Here is an 18,839-nt window from a genome sequence, read left to right as displayed (position 1 = left end):
TGTGCTCTAAAGGTTTGAGTTCAAAGACCAAGGCGCTTAAGGATAACTCGTTGGCTCCTGGGAGCACCCACGTGCTGGAGATCTCAGGGGACCTCCGCCAGGCCTGGGCCGACCCAAGCGGCTGCATTCACAGTCGAGCACTTCTCCTGGGATGAAGCTGCTCGGGGTGGACACACAAGCCTTGCGAAAAGTGGTAATAAATGTTGTGAACACTCACCACGTGGCAGGCCATCTTTCTCTCTGTGCTTCAAACACATGAGCAGGCCCATTTCCTCCGGTTTAGGTTCTTTTGGTGGCCCTTTTTCGGTACGGGGCTGGCCCTGCCGGAACCTGGTCTGGGCCACTCTTCCTCACAGGACCGACTGGTGCTCCGCACAGACCCTGCTCAGCAGGTCCTGCATAAAGGTTTACTCAGTGAACATGGTAGTAAATTAAGACAAAGTGATCCCTTTGCTTTTCCCTCCTCCTGACACCCCACGAGAGTACAAGGTGAACTAGCTGGGGGAAAAGTGGGGTATGGCAAAGGTAATCCTTCTCTATGAATAAGGATACATGTGACTGATGGTCCTTTCAGTAATAACCACACAGAAACCCAGAAATATCACAATAAAATACAATTAGGTTTCTGAAGAACAGAAGTTTGCATGCACATAAATAGCCCCACACTTTACTTAAGAACCTCAGTGCTATTTATTTCTATGACATCAACACACAAAATGCGCAGAGATTTACAAAACCAACCGTACAAATTTCAAACACTCTTACAAAGATGAAAATATAAAGAAATAAAGACTATGGAGTTCTGTTTGCAAACAATTTTACTTTGAATCCTGTCTTGTGTGAAAACCAAACTGTTCATCAGAATTTGTATTTGATACAGCTATATGTTAGGATTTCAGCAGACAAAATTGATGAAATCCCAATCATCAATCATCTAGAGCAAATAACTATTATAATTAAAATTAATGTGATCTTCAATCATTCCCCTAAATACTGCTGTTACAGTTTTCTACGTATTAAAACTTGCATTTAGGGAATAAATCTGACAATGCTATTTCAGGAAAGCGAATAAACCTTAATGAAATCTTTAATCTCACCTTTTAAAGCTTAGCTTTTCTGCTAATCTCAAACTATTTTTGGTTCATTGCTAACTCTTAAAACGTCTTAAGACAATCAATGCGATTTAAAGTCGTTTTTTGTCTGAACAGCGCCCACATTTTTAATTGTATGCTGAGGCAGTAAGGCAAGAAAGTTTTTCCTTTCCCAAATCAGACAGAGAGAGAGCATCTACCCGTCTAAAAAGTCAGGACTAGAGTCACTGCAAATAATTCTGCCAACAGGAGGTTAAGGCTGCTGTGATTTTCCTTTATGTTTGAACCATAATGTAAGATTAGCAGTGTTACTGCCTACAAATGTTGAATTTACGAGCCTTTGGGCTTAACTCACAGGACATAAACATTGTCAATTTTGTCTATACTTGCATTTCAGTTAGTAAGACACTGTTTTTCCACAGTCACCTTTGATAGGTGTGAAGATGAAGTGAGAAAACACTACAAGAAGCTGAAACCGGGTGGTTCTGACACACGGAAGCAACGCTCGAGCGGACAGGAGTAGTTGTGCAGCGTCTGGTGAGGGTTAGCACACTGTGCCCACAGCCACCGGAGCCGGGCAGGCCCCACCCAGGCACCCCGGCTTGGGCACCGGTTTGGGCGCCTTCCCCGCCACCTGAGCCTGGCCCACAGGGCCCCAGACAGGATGCTGGCTCTGCAAGAACCACCAGGCACCGGTCAGAGCACATCCTGTCTGCTGCAGCATTCTTCTGGAAAGCAGGCCCTTCCCGACACGTGAATGAGAAATATCACATAACCTAGCCAGCAAACGGTTCCTGAAGTCCTTTCCCAGCATGAATGTGGACCTGTCTTTGCAGTTACCTCTATCATTAGCACCATATTTAAGCCTGAGTTGAGGCAAAAGTAAAGTTTCAGGTGGCTCTGGGTAGAAAGTACCATAGTGACTTTTTGTGGGTGATTTTTTTTTTGTGGGAGGGGTCTTTATTCTTCAATTTTATTTGTTAATTTTGAATGGGGTATCTGCAGCAGTATTCTTTTTGATCATTAAAATAAGTTGTTTGGAGAACCATTTGATCCCAAGTGTATATATGTAAGTACATGTCAAAATTGATAAATTATAAAGCCAGGTGAGTAAGCTTTTAACAGGAGAAATGTAGCAAATAGGAACTCTCATTTTTGAAATTTTAACTATGTTATTATTGGGTTGATGAAGTCAAAAATTTCGATAAAATACACAGAGCCAGTATCACAAGGCTGGGTCTTCAAACGGCAACGCCCAGGAATTGCATCTGTCGGGGCACGGTCAAGGTTACTGCGGGTGCTACCCAGTCTGCCCTGTTTTTGCTCCGTTTAAGGAAAGGTGAGGCGCTTCTCTCTTCCCTGATTGTTTTAATTTATGCCGATAAACCTCTCTGGAACTTATACGTATCATTTATATAAAGAAATACAAAGGGAAATACCCTAGAACTTGGTTAAAATTTTGAAGGGGTACATATGTTTCAGCAAATGAAAACAGAGATTACTTAGGGGATAACTGGGCAAAATGAGATAATTCTCTAACGTAGTTCCCATGAACTGGTAAGGTGAGATAATGTGTAAAGAACTAATGAGAACTTTTCAAATCGTTCCCCCCTTAACATCACTTAACACAGGAGACACAAGAAATCTTAGACACAGCTAGTTTGGAGGGCAACAGAACTCATTTTTCAGAGGAGAGTATAATTACCTCACTCGCACCAGAAAACCCGCCCGTGGAGCCCACCGCACTGGGGCTCAGCCTCCAGCTGAAGCTGACCTCGGTGCCCCGGCGCCCGTTCTTCACTCGGCGTGCCCGAGGTTCTTCAGAAACGCTCATCAGTAGTAGTTCCCTCTGACTCTGGGTAACTTTGCCTCGTAGAAACATTTTTGGGAAACGGTTTAAGGTCTGCACTTCACCTAAAAACTCAGCGGAATCCTGCTGATCAGGCTCCAGAAAACGCGCATGAACAGTCTCGCTTCCTTTGTGAGTCGCTGGTGCGCGGGGGGCCGCACGTGGTAAAGACGCAGAGCCCAGAGCAGCTGTGTCCGCAAGGGTGCTGGTCAGCAGATCAGCTCTCTCAGTTCCTGGTCGGTCAGTTCGTTCACCTCCATGATCTTCTCTAAGTGCTCCATGTACCGGCCCTGGTCCTGCAGGAAGTGAGGGACCCGCATGTTTTCGGTAACTGCCAGTCCTTTTAAGCGGTCCACATCTTCGTAGGAGACCTGAGAAAGGGAAGCTGGTTCAGTTTTAAGTGCAACCACCACTCACATTTGGAAGAGCAACTTCTTCCCTGGGTAGGGAGTGAAACTTTAAGTATGTGGGCTGTTTTTCAAATTACTTTAATACCCACAAAATAACAAAAATAAGTGACTTTGTCCTCTTTACCATGTTAAGAAAGAATGTACTTATCTGCCCCCTCATACTATGGCCATATTTTTTAAAAAGACCAAAAGCCAATATTTGATTTCTTGGACCTACTCAGTTTGTCTAAAAATGATACAACTGCACTTAATATACATGTTAGAGACTCTAAACTTTAACAAATCTCCTGACTAAATGATATAAAGGAGTCAAGAAAATAGCTCAAATATAAATACCATATTAATAAATTAGAAAAATCAGCCCAATTATGTATTGGGTTCCTATTTCTATTTAATTTGAAAAAATAATGATTTGTTTTGTGTTAAATTCTCTTGCTTTTATTTTGAATTTTTGTAAGTATTTAAAAAATTTGCTATCTCTTTCATTTGCGTGTGTAAGACCTCAACTTTGACAAGTATTTATATGACATTTAGGGGTGAAACTTTTTAAGTTCTATAAATTATCTTTGCAACTTTAAATTCTGAAATAGGGCTGACTTTATTTTTTTTAAAGAGTTTATTGACTTTTAGAGATTTGGGAAGGGAGGGAGCAGGGGGAGGGAGGAGGAGAGAGAGAGAGAGAGAGAAACATCAGTGTGTGAGAGATACATTGACAGGTTGCCTTGCTCCCAACGGGAGACCTGGCCTGCAACCCAGGCATGTGCCCTGACAGGAACCGAACTGGTGACCTTTCCATTTGCAGGCCGGGGCTCAATCCACTGAGCCACACCAGCTAGGGCATGGTTAACTTTAAACACTATTGTCTTTTGATCAATATTCTTCCTGGCTCAGTAGGAAGACTTTAAGTAAGGAAATTATGTTTATATTATATCTGTATTTTATTAAGTGATTTAATTATTATTAAAATTATTAATTTTATTGAGCATTTACACAACTAAGTAAAATGAAAATAGGTTTGTTGTTGACAGCGGCGTGGTTAATACGTCCCCAACCATCCTTCGTCTATCGCCAGAGAGAAGGAGCAGGCAGAGTGGTGTTCTGTCAGGGTAGGGGGATGCACGTGTGGGGTGGGAATGAAGGGGTGAAAGAACCCTGCTGGTTTGAATCCAAATGCCCTCATAATTCAGAACACAAACAGTCTGCTCTCTGAAAAGGTCTAGAAGCATCAGCACCCAGTAACAATGAGCACGCCTAGTGCCCACATCTTGTTTTCTGAATACCATTTCCCACTAAAAGGGATCGAGGCTTCCTAGAAGAATTCTCAGACTTGGGTAGGAAAAGTATAAGATGAGCTCAGAACATTTTATACTTTTTGTAAAATGCAGGGAAGCCACTGGAAGAGTTCAACAAAAGAGAATAAGTACAAAATAATACCACAAAACAAGGGGAGGGAAATGTAACAGAATTCAAAGTCTCTGTTCTGCCACCACCAGGGTAGGGAATGATGTGCGCAAAGATCATCAGCGGGTATTAAAGCCATTCCTTGAAAGGTTAAGAAACATTCATAGGGGTCACCCCACAGGTTACTTATTAATTCAATCAGGGAAAAGTCCTTTACAGCGGAGCAACCTGGCAGCAGTAACTAAGTTACCCAGACGGTCACACTCAGCATCAGCAGTAACGAGGCACAGTGACATCATGTGCTTTCTAACGGGATGCAATGGGAAACACACAGCTCACTTATGTCGGGTTCTTGGCAAAATGTTTAACCTGACTCTAATTACAAGGGAACAATCAGATATCCAGATTGTAGACATTTTCAAGAAAACTGTCCTGGATTCTTAAAAATGTCATGAAAAACAACAAGACTGGGGCAAGAGGGCTGTTACAGACTCAGAGCGATGCAACACCTGAGGACCTGAAGCAACAAAACGCAGAGAAGAAAACACAGGCACTAACTTACGGACCTTGCTCTCTGAGGGGTTCTTGTGAACTTACCCAAAGGCAAGGGAAATAAAGGCGAAAATAAATGCACAGGGCTACATCAAACTAAAGTGCTTCTGCACAGCCAAAGACACCGTCAACGGAACAAAAGGGCCACCAGCCGAATGGGAGAAGGTATTTGCAAACATGACCTCCAGTAAGGAGCTAATATCCAAAACACATAATGAACTCATAAAATTCAACAACAAAACAGCAAAGAATCTGATCACAAAATAGGCAAAGGAACTGAGTGGACACTTTCCCAAGGAAGACGTGCAAATGGCCAGCAGATACGTGAGAAGATGCCCAACTCCATTACCTATAAGGGAAAAGCAAATCAGCGCCACAGGGAGACACCTCCTCACACCTGTCAGAAGGGCTGTCGTCAAAAAGACAGGAAGCAAGACGTGTTGGAGAGGCTGCGGAGGAAAGGGAGCCCTCGCACACGCCTGGTGGGAACGCACACTGGCGCAGCCGCTGTGGAGAGCAGTGTGAGGGTTCCTCAAAAATTAAGACTAGAAGTACCCTGTGACCCAGCAATCTCTCTTTTGAGTATCTACCCCCAAAATTTGAAAACACTTATAAAAATGTAGGTCCCTCTATGTCCATTGCGGCACTATTCACAACAGCCAAGACATGGAAACAAGCTGCGTTTACCCTGAGGGGTGACTGGACAGAAGAGGGGGCACATACATAAAGTGGGACACGCTCAGCCGTGGAAAAGATGAAATACTGCCATTTGCAACAACACGGGGGGACCGGGAGGGTTCGATGCTAAGTGCAGTAAGTCAGATGGAGGAGGACAGGAGCCGTATGGTTTCACTCACGTGTGGGACACAAACGAGCGAGCAAACCAAACTAACGCACATACACAGACAACAGTACGGCAGTGACCGGACAGGAAGGGGGTCCTGGGGAGGGTGGGGGAGTCAAGGGGGCTGAGTGCATGGTGACAGAGGGGGACTAGGCTTTGGGTGGTGAGCGCCCAATGGAGTACCCACATGTCGTAGTAGAAAGTTGTGCATCTGAAGTTCATATAGTGTTTTTAACCAATGTCGCCCCAATAAATGTAATTAAAACATAAAGTAAGTGGCACTGGGGAAAGGGGAAATCATACGGTCATGTCAGCACGGCAGAGACATGCTGATGTATTGGGGGGGTGCTGTACCTACAGAGTACTTTAAAGTGCTTTAGAGAGAAACAGCAGCATATGAAAATAAAAATAAAACTATGTAATATGGTCCCAAATCTCCTCTTCCCTTCTTCACCTCTTACTGTCCACAAAGAAACGTTGCTGTTTCCTTAGTTTCTGTGACGGAACCACATTGCTTCCCTCCTGCCGTCGCATGAAGGACACCCCTCCAGCCACAGAGGCACAGCGGCCTGACCCCGAGCTGCGGGGAGGCTGCCCCGGGCCTGCGCCCCGCCTGACTCACCTTCCCCAGGGCGGTCAGCAGGGGAAAGTCGATGGTCTGCCGGTGCCGCAGGATGCGCAGGATGCCGTCCAAGTACACCTGGTCTTTGCTGAAACACCCTGGAGGGACCGCAACAGTGCTTACTCTCCGAGGTTCGGGAGAATCACCAAGCAATTAGACACTAACCCATCCCCTTTACTATAGGAATCAGTCCTGTAATATAAAAGCAATGTTCTCATTTGCCATGCTTATTTTCATTTAATTACTATATCTTCATAACATAAAACGTAAGGTCTTTGGAAGTACCAGGGTAATATGCAGACCAGTAGCTTCTTTTTAAGAATTCCTGCTCTGGCCAGCATGGTCACTGGGAGGGGCGTCGTCCTGCAAACCTAAAGGTCGCCAGTTTGATTCCCGATCAGGGCATGTGCCTGGCTTGCGGGCTCTGTGCTCTGCTCCCTGTCGGCATGCTTGCAGAAGGCAGAAGGCAACCAATCGATGTTTCTCTCCCTCTCCTTCTCTCTCCCTTCCTCTCTCTCTAAATTTTTTAAATATTTTTTTTCAAAAGAATTCCTTCTTCCCATAACCACACTCACCGTAATTAAAATAGCATTTCCCTCTACTTATAAAGAAACACTGGTAATTTAAACTGTATGACTGTGAAGACAACAGGTACTGTGACTGTGCCCCTTGCCCCTCTCTTCTTTAGAAAAATAAAAAGAACAAGGTGCCAGAAACGCCCAGTGAAATTAACGGATCCAGGCTAGGGTTGCTGATGGACGCAAACACCATTAGATAAAACTGTTGGAAAACGGTATTTTCACAGCAACTGTCGCCTCGCAGATCTCTTAATAATTAAAAGGGGGAAGGAAAATGCACTTTTACAGAGGACAGGGCGCACAGCCCGTGCCTGCACCAAGAGTCAGAGTTAGCATCGCTACCAGGGGAAGAGCCCGCCCTCAGGCAGCTCCTGATAGGATCCAACATCACACGTGTAATAACCTCTTACAAATGTCCACCCTGAATCTAATCGTGAGGAAACCATCAAAGGTGTCCAGGCTGTGGGCTTCCTGTAACAACAGTGGCCTGGACTTTTTAAAGACAAGTCGCTGTCATGAAAACCAAAAAGGTGGGAAGATGCTCCGTATTAAAAGAGGCTAAGGCGACATACCCACGGAGAGTAGTGGGTATGCCACGGCTGGGTCTAGATTTCCTTAAACAGCCACGGAGGCCATCCTGTGGCAGTCAGGAGGTCTGACTGTTGCGGGTGTATTAACTGATATTGCCAAAGTAATGCTCACTTTCTTAAGTGTGATAATGATACTGTGTTGGGAGAATTTTTTTTCCTTAAGGGATGTATGCTCAAGTTTTTAGGAATGAGATGACAAGTGTACAATTTACTTGTAAAAAGTCACATCTGGAAACTGAGCCTACGACCCACAGAAACGGGAGAAAATATTTGTAAACCATGTATCCGATGAGAGATCTACACCGAGAATATACAAAGAACTCTAAACCCAACAGCAAAAAGAAAGCCGATTTAAAAATGAGCAAAAGATCTGAACGGGTATCCGAAGATGATGTACAAACAGCCAATAAGCACATTAAAAGATGCTCGACTTAAGCCCGAAAAGAAAACAGGAGCTGAGGAGGCTGTGGAGACACTGGAGCCTCGCACCCTGCTGGGGGGTGGAAAGCGGGCAGCCACTTTGGGAAACAGCCTGGCAGGTTAGAGGTTAAACGCAGAGCTGCCATTTGACCCAGCGATTCCACTCCTAGGTATTTACCCCAGAGAATTAAAAACATAAACTTATACACAAATGTTCATAGCAGCATTATTCATAATAGTCAGTGTGGAAACAACCCAAATTTCCATAAACTGGTGAATAGATAAATAAAATTGTCAAATCCATGCAGCGGACCATTATTCAGGATTAAAGAGTACTGAAATACTAATACCTGCTACAATGTGGATGAAACTTTAAAACATTATGCTAAGTGAAAGAAGTTAGTCACAACGAATGACATATTGTCCGATTCCGTTTATGTGAAATGTCCCAAATGGTCAAACCTATACAAGTATGTTAACAGTTACTCAGAGCTGGGGAGAGGGAATGGAGAATGACTACTATGGGGTGCAGATTTCTCTTCGGGGTGACGAAAACATGCTGGAATTAGAAGTTAGCGACGGCTGCACGACTCTGTGAATGCTCTAAAACCCACTGAACTGCACGTTTCAAATGGGTGAATCGCATGTCACATGAGTATCTCAGTGACGCTGTTTTTAGAGCCAGAGAAAGAAACAACAAATAGCAACACGTTAGCAATTGGTGGATGTAGAAGGAGGGTAGGCGAATGTTCATTCAATCTTTATTTCTGTATTTGTCAGTTTGAAATTTGTCCAAATGAGATGGAAAAAATAACGCTAAGGAAAAGTGGTTTGGGAAAACCGGCACTGACCTTAAGTAACAGAGGTTTAATGTTTCATAGGTAAATGCTTGGAGAATTAGGATGTAAGCAAAATCAACAAGCCACCACCCACAAAGTCAGAAGACCTCACTCAGGGGACACCCACCTGGTTGGGAAGTGTCAGTCCAGCCCCTCTTGGCTCTAACACAGTAATCCCACCTGGTGTTGGGGTCCTTGACAAACCTCCCGATGTCCTCAAAGAGCTCGCAGAACGACATCTGGCCGGCCTGGTAAACGGTGTAGTAGAGCAGGGCGGCTCGCCACAGGAAGGGGTCTTTTCTGAACAGGACGCTGTGGATGCTTGCCAGGCCTTCCTCCGTGGGGTTGTTTGGCTTCAGCTCGTGCTTTCTGCGGCCAGTCCAACTGTTCCACGGCTGCTGCAGGTTGTTAATGCCTCGAAAATAATGGGTGCCTATTGAGAGGAGAGGCGCATGAGAGCGAGGAGGGCCATTCTCATTCTCTTTCCCCAAAACGTCTCTACGAGCAGTTCTAAAACCAAGGCTTTTGGTTTGAAGGTTTGTCTTCCGAAGGCTCACATGTCTCAGTAGAAGAAGTGTAACTTCTATAGCGGCTTTTTTTTTTTTTTAAATGAAAGAATCATAGACTTGACATTGGAAAAGAATCTCAGAGATCATGTAATTCAGTTCCTTCGATTTAAGGTCAAGGGCCTGAAATCTCCAAGGTTAAATGAGTTTTTAAGGTTAATACAGCTACATAGGGCCCTAAAAATCTAACTTGAAATGAGACATCGCTCATTGTAGCTTCCGTTCAAGTGAAACCTAACAACTTCGTTACTTTTCACCAAACACTACTAAGAAAAGCCCATTATAAAAGAACATTTCTGTGAAGCTGATTTCTGATACTACGAATGAACAGCAGCGAAGGCTTGCCCCTACCTATTTCGTGCCTCAGCATTCCCTCCAGCCAGTGCTCGCGTGCTGTGGAAACATTGATGGTCAGCGTCGGACACCCATTGACCACTGTCATCGAAGCTCGGGACAGCAGGTCCTCGGTGAGGTGGACTACAATCTAAGGAGCAACCGGAAATACACACACACGCACACATACATATATACACACATACATATAAACACACACACAAAATGTAAAGGTAAGAGACATCAATGTCCCCATAAACAAACACTTTTTCTTCTGTTTATACCACCCCGAATCTCCCAGAAACCAAAATGAAGAAACACAGGGCCGGTCACTTTGACCCTCCGATTCTGAGCTGGTGGGAACTCCGGGCCTTGACGGGAGGAAAGCAGCAGCTTTGCCGAGAAGGCACCGAGCGCTGACCTGCCCCCGCTGTGCTCTGACCCCAGCCGGAAGGACGCACAGGAAGGTGCGCAGCGGGGGCTGGGGGCTGGGGGGCGGGAACGGCTCACTGCCCTGCCAGTGTTTTCAAGCCTGAGCCCAGGGCCTGGCTGCTGAGGAGAGGGGCCGCTGGAGCAATCACCTCCTTAACAACTTCCCACAAGCTACACAGAAACGGTAGTAAAAAAGGAACTCAACCCAGTTCAATGCAACAGACAACGAGATGTGGAGTGCTTAGTCAGAAACCTGGGTGACCCCTTCAAGGCGCTAACCAGGGTGGGAGAAACAAAACCTGCCGCAGACACCAAGTGGTGCTGCGGGGGCCACGTGCCCGCAGTCCGGCCGCCCTGCTCTCCGGGCCCCACCTCGCCCATGCAGCCTTCTTTCACCATGTACTTCCTGACGTGGCTCCAGATCCGCGGTTTCGACAGCAGGCTACCGCCTGTGGCCTGTTCAAATTTTTCGTAACTCCCATACTTCTGCAAAGTCAGCTCCATAATATTGATAGACTGGAAAAGAGATAATGAAAGCAAAGTCTCCTGTTACTTCGAGATGAGCAATAAGCCAGTTATACTCTTATTTATCGTGACCTGTTTCTGCACTTATTGATTTCCAAATGAAAATGCAGTGGAGGCATCACACCTCTCTAACCCCGGACAGCTTCCGCTCACTTTCACTAACGTTTACAAACGCCCGGGCAGACGCTACGAACACCACTTCCTGTGGTCACCCCTCTTGAACCCAGACGCCCCACTGCTGTGCAGTCTACTGCCACAGGACGGACGGCACGTGGCCACGGCCAGGTGTCCACACAACCTCTGTGCACATGTGTTCACAGCAGCAGTGTTCACAAAGGCCAAAAAGAAGAAGCCACCCAAACGCCTATCAACTGGTCAACGGACAAATAAAATGCAACATATACATACATGGAATATTTCTCAACAATAAAAAGCACTGATACACGCTACGACATCAATGAATCTTGAAGACGTTATGCTAAGTAAAAGAAGCTTGTTACAAAGGACCACATGTTGTATGATTCCTTGTATCTGAAATTTCCAGCAGAGGCAAATCCACAGAGGAAGAGACCATCGACTGGGGGTGGCTGAGGGCTGGGGGGTGGGGGGGAAATGGTGAGTCTTGCCAGTGGGTGTAGGGTTTCTTCTGGGGGTGATGAAACATCCCCGCATTTGATAGTGGTGGCGTTTGTGTAATTCTAAACACACTGAAACTCACCAACTGTACACTTTTGGTGGGTGAACTATAGGGCATGTGAATTTTGTCTTAATGAAGCTGTCATTTAAGAGGAGTAGTGATCAAATAGCACTATGTAACATTTAAACCACTAACCCAGAAAATGAAGAATCGCTATAGAAAATGTTCAGCACTGTCTTGGGTAAAACCAACTTCCTGAAAAACCTCAGCATTCTGTTGCAAGATCTGCTCTCGGTCTCCTTGCTGGATCGGCTCACTGTTCAGCATTTGGAAATCTGACCGTCCTTCACGAGCCACCTCAAGAGTCATGTGCTAAAAAACGATCTCCCTTCTCAACTGTGGGCTCCATGCCGTGGAAAACAGTATGTAATGGGGACACCAGCAGGACAGGAGGCGGGTGAAGAGACCAGAAGTCAGGAGGTCCGGGTTTACATCAGTGCCCTGCCTTTTACTGACTGTGAGACCTTAGGCATGCTGTTGCCTTTCTCAGGTTTAGTTTTGTCACTGGCAAAGTGGAGATGGAAATTTTTGCCCTACTCACCTCACAGGGTTGTTGTCAGGGCAAAATTATATATAATGACAGAGAAAGAGAGAGAGGGGCAGAGCGAGACTGTGAGTACATTTTGTAATTATTCCCCATATAACTGTATGCAGTATTTAAGTTTTAACAGGATTAAATGCTAGGTTCTAATTTTAGAATTGAAGATAGTTGGTTTGACCTCCACCCAATCCCAGCCCTCCCTTCATTCCTCCCCTTTGTAGCAGGCTCCGCCATCCAGAACTCCCCCACTCCCAAAATATGGCATGGCCCCGGAGGTCACTCCACCCTGTGTCCTGTGGGAAGGAGGCTGACGAGACACCATTGTTGAAAGGGCTCCAAGGCCAAGTGTGTTGGGAAAGTACTGGATTGAACAAAGTCAAACAAGACTCTGCCAAGCCTTCATCATACTATGTGTGGCAAATCTTGGAGATGAATATTTTGTGTTTTCCAACTTACATGGCCCTCTTTCTCACGCAGTATTCCTTGGAACAGTTGGAAATGCTTAATTCAGTAAGTAGGAGATACACACACATCTTTTTGGTGCTTTGAGATTCTTAGCCTGAAAAGCAAATACCGAATAAGTTTTTTGGTGGTGGCTACTGCGTCTTGGCAGCACACCAGGACGCAGGAATTTTGGATTACTCAGTCGGAACATGGACCACGAGGCCTCCGTCACACCGGTGGGGCACTGGCGCCGCGGCCGCCCCCTGCCCAGGCTCCCCAGCTGCAAGCGGCAACCTCGGCGTAAAGCTGCTGAGTGCGAGACATCTGGGAGTGGCAACACAAGAGCGTCTTTATATTCCAATGTTTAAAAAAAAGAACATTGTGCTGACCCCAAAAAACATATATGCGGGCTGAGCATGACCCTTGGGCCCCAGGCCTGAATCCATTGTTTATACAGTGCTTGACTAAATTTCTGGACTCCCATCGATGAGGACCCTTCGTTCCCTCATTCCTCCATCTCTGTGGCCGCCTTCTGTGTGCCACACGTGGCTACTTCTGTTCACTTTGGTGTTTTAGAGTCCAAGTCGCCGTCCAACCATCAGCCTGGCAGAGGGGACGTGTAAACGGACAGCATCTAGCAGTGCTCCATGGAGGTGTGAATTGGGTGCAGTGCGCTCACAGAGAAGGTGAATATGAGCAGGGACTAGAGGAAACGGGGCATTCCAGGCAGAAAGGAACACTGCCGTCCAAGCTTACACTGAACACAAAGCAGAGGAAGTGCAATACGGGGTTCCGGGGCTGGACGGGCACGAGGGGACTCACTTATTCACTGCCGGGAGCTGAGCCGGACTCGGGGACCAGCTGAGGTAGATAAAACACACGTGGTCAATGAGTCAGTCAGTGGAGGAGCTGAGAAATAAGGGTGGTCACGGTAGCAGAAACGCTGTGATAGGCCACCCGCACGGGGCGCTGTGCGAGCACAGAGCTGACTTTGGGAACACAAGCGTTCGCCACACCAGGAACGAGGAGAGGCCCGTGGGCCACGCTAAGGGTGCTGGGCTGTACTCAGCTGCGAGGAGCCCTGAAGTTTCAGGAAGGGAAGGGATGCAATCAGATTTGCACCTTAGAAAGACACTCCCGGCAGTGTGGACAGCGGAGGAGACTGAAGCGAAAGTACTTCTGCCAACAATTCAGTTTTCTATAAGACAGACTGCATACTATGACCAGATGGTAATATAAAGAACAAAAGTATTTCAAAAAATCGTGTTCTACATAAGCAGAACCCAGGAAATAAACAGACCTGAGACACCACATCGGCCTTCAACAAAGGAACAAGCGAAACAGCACAGGACACAGGGAGATGTCACCTGCAGCCCCCCTCGCCTTTTGAGTGTCTGTGCCCTCAGGCTGGGGCAGGCTGATGCAGGTGACAGGGAGCTGGCTACCAGGACAGGACATTTATAAACAGCTTATACTGCACCGTCTTCCTTCACCAGCTACAAGAACTAAAGCAGATACTCGAGCTGCTTTGTAGGAAAGACCCCGTTCAGATAAGAACCTGAGAATGCACTTAGGCAAGTTTTCAAAGGCACGTCCACAAAGTGTCCTTTCAGTGAGTCATCAAGGTCGCTCCTCCTTCCAAGGACAGCAGACAATCTGATGGAGTGTCTCCATGTCTGACTGTAAGAAAATCTTCCTTGTTAGGTTAAGAAATCACCCCACTTCTCCAATCTAATACACAAAATTACCTCAGAATGTACTAAACTCAAAACAATCTTTTGAAAAATCTTTCATATCTTTACGGTATCTGTGAAAGGTTTGATTTTGCTAGGCAGAAAACTGTGTCACCTAGGGAGAGGTAGAATTTAAAGAAGACTGGCTTTGTCCTGCTCTCTTTTTTAAAGGTTTTATTTATTTTTAGAGGGAGGGGGAGGGAGGGAGAAAGATAGGGAGAGAAATGTCGATTGGTTGCCTCTCACAGGTGCCCCAACTGGGGACCTGACCTGCAACCCAGGCATGTGCCATGATGGGGAATCGAACCAGAGACCTTTCAGTTCCCAGGCCAGCACTCAATCCACTGAGCCGTACCAGCCACAGTTGTCCTGCTCTGTATTCTTTGGACAACTTGAGGTCTACCAAGATAAAATACCATCAATGCTAGTACAAGTGAAAATTAGCCTTAAAGGAATTTTACATCAAGACATCCTGCTTTCAGTGAAGGCATCTGATTTCCAATTAAGCTGTTTCTATCAAAAATGAAAAATGAACATGTCTTGCTTTAGAATATGACACAATTTTACGTATTTATTATGCATGCGTTTTAATACAACAACAAATTGCCTATTCCACTTATGCTGTAAACTCTAAAAGCAGGACACTGTTTTCCAAGGACCATATTTCAAAATCATTGTTATGCTAATCATTGGTCCCAATGAAGCAGAATTTATGTTGAACAGATCTAGTGAATCAGAGGTGGCAAACTGGCAACCCAAGGCATGAAGGTGGCCCACAGACAGGTTTTCTTTGGGCTGGACAGCCTTTGCTTGTTTGGCTGAATTAGCTGTCAACACTTACAAATTGGAACACTTCCTACGAAATTCAGGTGTCCGCTTTTCTCCTGCACATCACGAAGACAGACCCGAGTGGCAGCCCTGATTAACTGCTGTCCGGTTTCCAGTTTGCTACTGTGCCCAGCCAGCTCTCTGTGATCATTTGTGCTGCCTGCCCAGCTCCTTACAGGGCTCTGAGTTTGTGACCCTTCAGGTACCCTAACTGTGTAGCTTGCTGACTTTCCTAACATAATGCAGTTGGTCCATCTAGGTTCGTACTTTGAACAACCGAACTCTGCAAATGCAAACGCAATGCCAAGCCACAAAGGGTTGTTCTTACGCTGTTGCAGTGCCAGAAAAGGCTGCTGCCAAAGTCAGAGTCCCTCCCTTCCCTCGGTTCTAAAGGTCTCTGCGAGTTTGCAGTACCTCTACCAAGGCACCCCTGATGGTGTGGAACCGTTAACCCCCATTAAGGTCAAGCAGCAAAGGCGAGTTCAGGACGCTGCCATTACACAAGCAGGACCGTTCTACTGCAGTCGGGTGCGTAGACTCTACCAGTATCAAGTGACACCCTCACTCTTAACCAACCTGCGTGCGGTGGAAATGGCGTTGTCGGGACATCAAACACCCTTAAAAGAGGAGCTGTTTCCCGCAGCTTTCCTTCTCAGCCCCCACTGTCACTACACTGTTTTGCTCATGGACCCATCTTTTCAGAAGACATCAAGAATGTGTCACTCTTAAAGTTTTATTATTAAGACAGTATGTTTGTATCCCATGCGATTATGGCATTTTTATATAAAAATACTTCATTGTGATTTTGAGGAATCAAATTTTCGTAGCCATACCTCTGTATTTCTCCCTGTGCTGCAAGTCTGTGACACCTGTCTTCCTCCGCACTGACACGCCTCAGCGCTGACCCCTCATCTTTCCTAACTGCATCTCCCCCCAACCCCTCCCGGCGGTGATGGTGCAGGATGCCTGGAAGCAAGCCACAGCTCCCATCTTTATGAATCAATTCAGTGGTTTATTTTCACTTAGGTGTCGGATATTAAACAGCACTTCCACCTACAATCTCCTTTCTACGTCACGATTGGTGGTGTTTTTCTGTTGCCGTGTCTGCTTCCATTACTGCATTTACTGCCCACTGCTGACCCCGGCGAATTCCTTCTGGCTGGCGGGGCCCTCGTGATGATGTTGTGGGCGGGAGCAGGGAATAATTCGAGCTAATCCAGGCAGATGCTTCCTTACGTTAACGTGGGCAATCAAAAACTAAGTGTATTGGTAAATGACACTTATTTCGAAAGCTATAGTCTTAGGAGTAGGACGACACTGGGTATACCATACTTCACTGTAGAAGGAATTTTTGAAAGCAATTTTCAATTCTCTTGCTTCATCTGAAGATACCTAAGTAATTTTGTTCCGCCCGCCTGTCAGTTCTGGGTTGTGCACAGGCCCTGTGAAGTGGAGCAGAAACAGGTGCGGTGCTGAGGGCGGTGGTGACAGAGAGAGGTCTACCCTGTGGGAGCGGCGATGAGAGGGACGTTTCTGTTTGTCCCTGGCAGAGTCCAGGGGGGTGAGGAGAGCGATTGCCGCCTGTAATACTATGGAAAACCTTTGTGGGGAGCCCCCTACTTGACTTTCTCAAACACACACTCGGTGTGCAGACGAGGAGCCCAGTTCTGACCTTGCCACTCTTCCCACGGCACTAATTAACATGGAACCATGAGCTGCGACTGCAGCTGTAGCTGAGGGACGGCAGACACCGAACCAGGGAGGATACGCTTGTCTTCAAGCTTCCGCCCTGAAGACCCTTCCCATCTCTCATTTCTGTCTTGTTCGCCCTCTGCTTTGTGTAAGCTGGGTCCAAGGCCACACGGATTTGGTCCTGGGGTTGCCTGGGATGGTCAGCCACCAGGAAGTAGGGCAGAAAGTACACTGGTGGCCTCTTTACTGCTCAGGAGCCCCACCAAGGGTCTGCTACTGACCCCTGGCCCTGGACAGTGTGTGGCGAGCGCTTTCTCATCCCACACCCTGTCCCCGCAGTCCCCAGGACCTCTGCACTCTCTCCTCAGAGGTCCACAGCCACCAAAAAGGGACAGTTTTAGTTTCTCTCACATACCTGAGGATGGGGCAGCTGCGGACCCCAGAGCTGCCGGCAAGGGCCGAGCAGGGTTCAGCAGAACCCTCTGGAGTTATGTCCAGCCCTGCCACCCACACAGGATGCCATGTGCTCCGTCCAGGGCCCGAGGGCCTCCTGAGGGAGGAACACCTGGACCAGGAAAACTGAGTCCTGAAACTGCTTGACACTGACAGGACCCCAACTGGGACGACCGCTCCTGCCACTGCCTGCATTTCACCGTGGTAGACTCACCTGCACCTGGGAAGTTCAGCACTGTGCTGCCCACCCGTGCCCTGAAGAGGACCACGGTCACTCTCCAACAACAGGACAGACTGCCTGCCTTAGCAGGACCCAGACCCTGAAGCCCAGGAGACTGTTGGCTGGGGGTAGATGTCAAGGCCTCGAGAGTACAGCCACTGCACGCCCCGGCCCACCACGCAGCACGCATCTGAATCCTGATGCCAGCCTGCAGCTGCTGCCGTAGCCTCACGGCTGGGGCAGGGGGTGGATGACATGTCACAATTCCCTGAGATGCCGAGCAGGAACTTACGTATCTTACTGCAGCCTTGCTCTGATCGGTCTCCTTTATCTGGTGACAGTGGCTTGCACAGCACACTTGGCATTTGTGGAGAGCACGCTCCCAAATGGTGGCATTGGAAGCACCAGCCTGCTAGGACTGCTGGTGCTACTTAGAAGTCTCAAGCAACCCAAGTATAGGTTCTCTCTCCCAAGCTGAATTGGGTAAAATACAGGTTGCAGAGCCACAGGGCGGGGAGTGTCAATTCTCAATCAGCAGGGCTGCTGAAGCCTCCTAATTGCCTCCCAGAGAAATGAGAGAGCAGGCGCTTGATTTAACGGTGGGAAACCTCTCCCAGCCGGCAGGGGTTGGGGTAGGATTCCAAACTGAGAAGGACTGGTGAATAAATCTCAGCCACTTGTTTCAGCACGCAGGAGGGAAACAAGCAGCTTTTTAATAATTATCATACATTTTAAGTAAGTCCTTGTTCAATCAATTGTAATTTCCACCAAAAAAGTCACAAAATAATTGCCAAATGGGAATAAAAAATAATAGACTTTTAAAATTAATGTTTAGCACAATCTCAGCACATTTAAATAAAAAGTGATTGCCCATTAAAAATCAGAGATGTAGTAGGTTTCTTAGGCAAAGGAAAATTAATAGCACATTAAAATTACTTTAATTTTAAAATAAGCTTTAACAATGGTTTACAAAGATTAGTCACATTCCATGTCATTTATAATAACACAAAATCTGCTGGCCACAAACCCAAAGAACTTCCTGTAGCAAAACTGCTGAAACAGGGCACGCCCCTCAGCACGCGGCACCACGCAGAGTGGTCCAGCCCACCCACAGGTGTCGGTCCCGACAGAGCCGCGGTGAGCCCCACGCACGGCACCATAACGCCTGCACGGAGCTAA

The 18,839-nt window shown here is 46.7% G+C and overlaps 1 protein-coding gene across 4 annotated transcripts in view; it reads right to left on the bottom strand.

The window, feature by feature from the left end:
• Nucleotides 1–685: 685 nt before the first annotated feature.
• Nucleotides 686–18,839, bottom strand: part of MATCAP2 (microtubule associated tyrosine carboxypeptidase 2) — a 28,849-nt gene continuing 10,695 nt past the window's right edge. Inside the window, exons 3-7 of one of the 4 annotated variants that reach the window (XM_053927213.1) lie at nt 10,900–11,043; nt 10,114–10,246; nt 9,377–9,629; nt 6,770–6,867; nt 686–3,311 (exon numbers count right to left, since the gene is read on the bottom strand). In XM_053927213.1, coding sequence (XP_053783188.1) covers nt 2,770–3,311; nt 6,770–6,867; nt 9,377–9,629; nt 10,114–10,246; nt 10,900–11,043 — 1,170 coding nt within the window. In that variant the 3' untranslated portion in view covers nt 686–2,769. Of the gene's footprint in view, nt 3,312–6,769; nt 6,868–9,323; nt 9,630–10,113; nt 10,247–10,899; nt 11,044–18,839 lie in introns of all 4 variants that reach the window. The other 3 variants (XM_053927214.1, XM_053927215.1, XM_053927216.2) reach the window with 3 other exon arrangements.

This window comes from Desmodus rotundus, chromosome 6 (genome assembly GCF_022682495.2).
Source record: "Desmodus rotundus isolate HL8 chromosome 6, HLdesRot8A.1, whole genome shotgun sequence".
Classification (NCBI taxonomy): Eukaryota; Metazoa; Chordata; class Mammalia; order Chiroptera; family Phyllostomidae; genus Desmodus; species Desmodus rotundus.
This window is presented reverse-complemented; position numbering and strand designations above follow the sequence as displayed.